This window comes from Grammomys surdaster, unplaced genomic scaffold (assembly GCF_004785775.1).
Source record: "Grammomys surdaster isolate TR1022 unplaced genomic scaffold, NIH_TR_1.0 242, whole genome shotgun sequence".
NCBI lineage: Eukaryota > Metazoa > Chordata > Mammalia > Rodentia > Muridae > Grammomys > Grammomys surdaster.
The window spans coordinates 6,614,674-6,617,661 of record NW_021604687.1 but is presented as its reverse complement, the minus strand read 5'-3'; the positions used below and the strand labels follow the sequence as shown (position 1 = coordinate 6,617,661).

The 2,988-nt window shown below is 45.3% G+C and overlaps 1 protein-coding gene across 2 annotated transcripts in view; it reads left to right on the top strand.

Moving 5' to 3' along the window:
• The window catches only part of Xrcc2 (X-ray repair cross complementing 2), a 25,325-nt gene extending 22,383 nt beyond the window's left edge, over window positions 1-2,942 (top strand). For both annotated transcript variants that reach the window (XM_028774740.1, XM_028774741.1), the window contains one exon: window positions 2,134-2,942. In XM_028774740.1, the coding sequence (XP_028630573.1) occupies window positions 2,134-2,849 (716 nt within the window). In that variant the 3' untranslated portion in view covers window positions 2,850-2,942. The remainder of the gene's footprint in view (window positions 1-2,133) is intronic.
• Window positions 2,943-2,988: the final 46 nt, after the last annotated feature.

Below are 2,988 nucleotides of genomic sequence, written 5' to 3'. Positions count from 1 at the left end.
TTTTTTTTTTTTTAACTTCAAATTGCCATGTCAGCACTTTGGCACAAGGGTGCTAACTTTTTTGGTAACAGCTCACAAACATATGAGATCATAACTTCATATAAACTTACTAGAACTATCCCACTTAAAAGGATGCTATTTGAAAGTTTTTTTATATTAAGGAACAAATGGTACATGTTTATAAGATCAGTAAAAATAATCTGAGTTCATCTTGAAACATATCAGCAGGGACTTTAGTTAGAAGACCTTTATACGTATAAAGTATTGCTTATATCAGCACCCCACTCCTTTGGTTTTTTGACACAGAGTTTCTTTGTATGGCCCTGGGTGTCCTGGACTTGAGACCAGGGTGGCCTTGAACTCACAGCATTCAGATGTGATGTTTGTTAGGAAAGGCTGATCTGTGCCTACCTACTTCACTGTTAATCTGTAACAGAAGTATCATTAACCATGAACTTGATCTCTCAAGGATTTAACTTTAAGATTTCTTAAAAACATGTTTCAGTTTAATTCATGCCAAAGCGAGAGTCTCACTTTATCCTTCTACAGTATTACTTTTGTCAGCACCCGGCTCCTTTGGTTTTTTGACACAGGGTTTCTTTGTATGGCCCTGGCTGTCCTGGACTTGAGACCAGGGTGGCCTTGAACTCTCCCTCGTTTTGTTTTATGTGTATAGATATTTTGCCTGCATGAATGTCTGCCTTACGTATGTGCAGTACTCATGGAGGTCAGAAGTGTTTGTTGGGTCCCCTAGGACTGGAGTTACAGCTATGAGTGGCCATGTGGGAACTGGGAATCAAACCTAGGTCCTCTGCCAGCACAGCAAGTACCCTTAACTCCTGAGCCATCCCTCCATCCCCAGCACTGCGCGTTTCCCAGTGGGTGGTCTTGGGGAACCTTATGAACCCACTTTCAGAAGTACTTTCCGGGGTAGGTCTAGGAGTCACGCTGAAGGACCGTTGTGATCTGTCTTCTTCAGGGAGACACCTGCTCTTAGGAAAGCAATCTGCCGAAGTGTGTTTGGAAGGCTTGTAGTCCTGGGGTTAGAACACTTGGTACTAACCTTCAAGAAGGCAATAGGAAATGTAATCAGATATGTATTAGTTATTTTCACATCACTAGGACACAACAACCTAAAGAGAAAGTATTCACTTTGGTTTATGGTTTCAGAGGGTTCCATCCATGGTCACCTGGCCTCAGCACCACCATTATGAAGAACATTTGGAAAGACTGTTCTTCACTTTTGAGGTCAGGAAACACCCAGAGCAAGGTACTCTACAGTGACCCAGCTCCAGTGACTTGCTTCCTCCAGCTAGCTCCCACCTTCTACTTTCCACTTCCCAAGAATGCCATCAGATGAGGTCATCAGGGGATTGACCTGTCACAGTAGCAGATCTCCCAGACATCCCCTGAGATATTACTCACTGTCTAGGCACTTTCTAATCCAGTCAGTGATGCCCAACATTGGTCATTCATCACCTACGTAACTGCTCAAGTGGCTACCAGTGTTAGGCTCCCAAGAGCCTGCTGACAGGTTCTGTCTTGTGCTTTTGTGTGGTTAACTATGTCCTTCAAGCCAGTTTTTATATTAATCTGTATATGTGTGCACTTAAACCACAGCACACAGTAGTCAGAGGACAATGGAGGATGTACAACAGGCGAGTGGGGTTCTGCACCCCCATTTCACCCCCATTTCACCAAGTGCTACTGCATCAGAATTATGGGGGCTCTGGGACCTGAACTCAGGTTCAACCACTAACAACACAGGGTCTGATGCCCCTGAGTCATGTGAGCCCATCTCAGGGAGTTTCCCTTGCACCACTTCAACCCTCTTACTACGGGGTGGGGGTGTAGTCAATAGTAGAGCTGTTTCCTACCACAGTCGAGGACCTGGATTTCATTCTCAGCACCAACCAAAACAAACAACAACAAAAACCTTGTTTAATCTGGGTCCTTTCTCAGAGATGCCGTGTGAGTTTCCTTCTTTATTTGCATCTGCCTATGTAGATCCGCTTTAACACGTTTTAGCTCATAGTCCAGTAAAGCTCTCTGTAAAGCTCTCCGAGGCCCCACTGTTCTGTGCCCCACTGTTGCCCTGCTGCATCCTGATGGACATTTTTGAATTTTACACAGGTGATGTTCTTGAATTTCATGGTCCAGAAGGAACGGGGAAAACAGAAATGCTTTATCATTTAACAGCCCGATGTATACTTCCAAAGTCAGCGGGTGGACTGCAAATAGAAGTCTTATTTATTGATACAGATTACCACTTTGACATGCTCCGGCTTGTGACCGTTCTTGAGCATAGACTCTCTCAGAGCTCCGAGGAGACCATAAAGCTCTGCCTGGGCAGGCTGTTCCTGGCCTACTGCAGCAGCAGCATGCAATTGCTGCTCACACTGCACTCCCTGGAAGCCCTGCTCTGCAGTCAGCCCTCGCTCTGCCTTCTCATTGTGGACAGCCTGTCATCTTTTTACTGGGTGGACCGAGTCAGCGGCGGAGAGAGTGTGTCCCTGCAGGAGTCAACGCTGAAGAAGTGCTCTCAGCTCCTAGAGCGGCTTGTCGCTGAGTACCGCCTGCTGCTTTTTGCAACAACACAGAGTCTAATGCAGAAAGGCTCAGACTCCACAGAAGGGCCCTCTTCCTCCAGGCACCCGTGCGATGGAGACATGGACCACAGAGCCTATCTCTGCAAGGCCTGGCAGAGGGTCGTGAAGCACAGAGTCGTCTTCTCCAGAGAGGACGAGGCCAAGAGCAGCCGGTTCTCATTAGTTTCACATCATTTAAAAAGTAACAGTTTAAAAAAACACAATTTTATGATCAGAGAAAGTGGGGTGGAGTTTTGTTGATTTCTATCATCAAAAAGGCTTTTAGGTGCACTAAGGCAAGTCTTTAAAAATCTTTTATAAGCTAAAGTGGTTTGATTCTAAAGTTTTTAATTCTGGGGAAATTAATATAAACAGTACAGAAAACTCGAAGCTGTTCTGT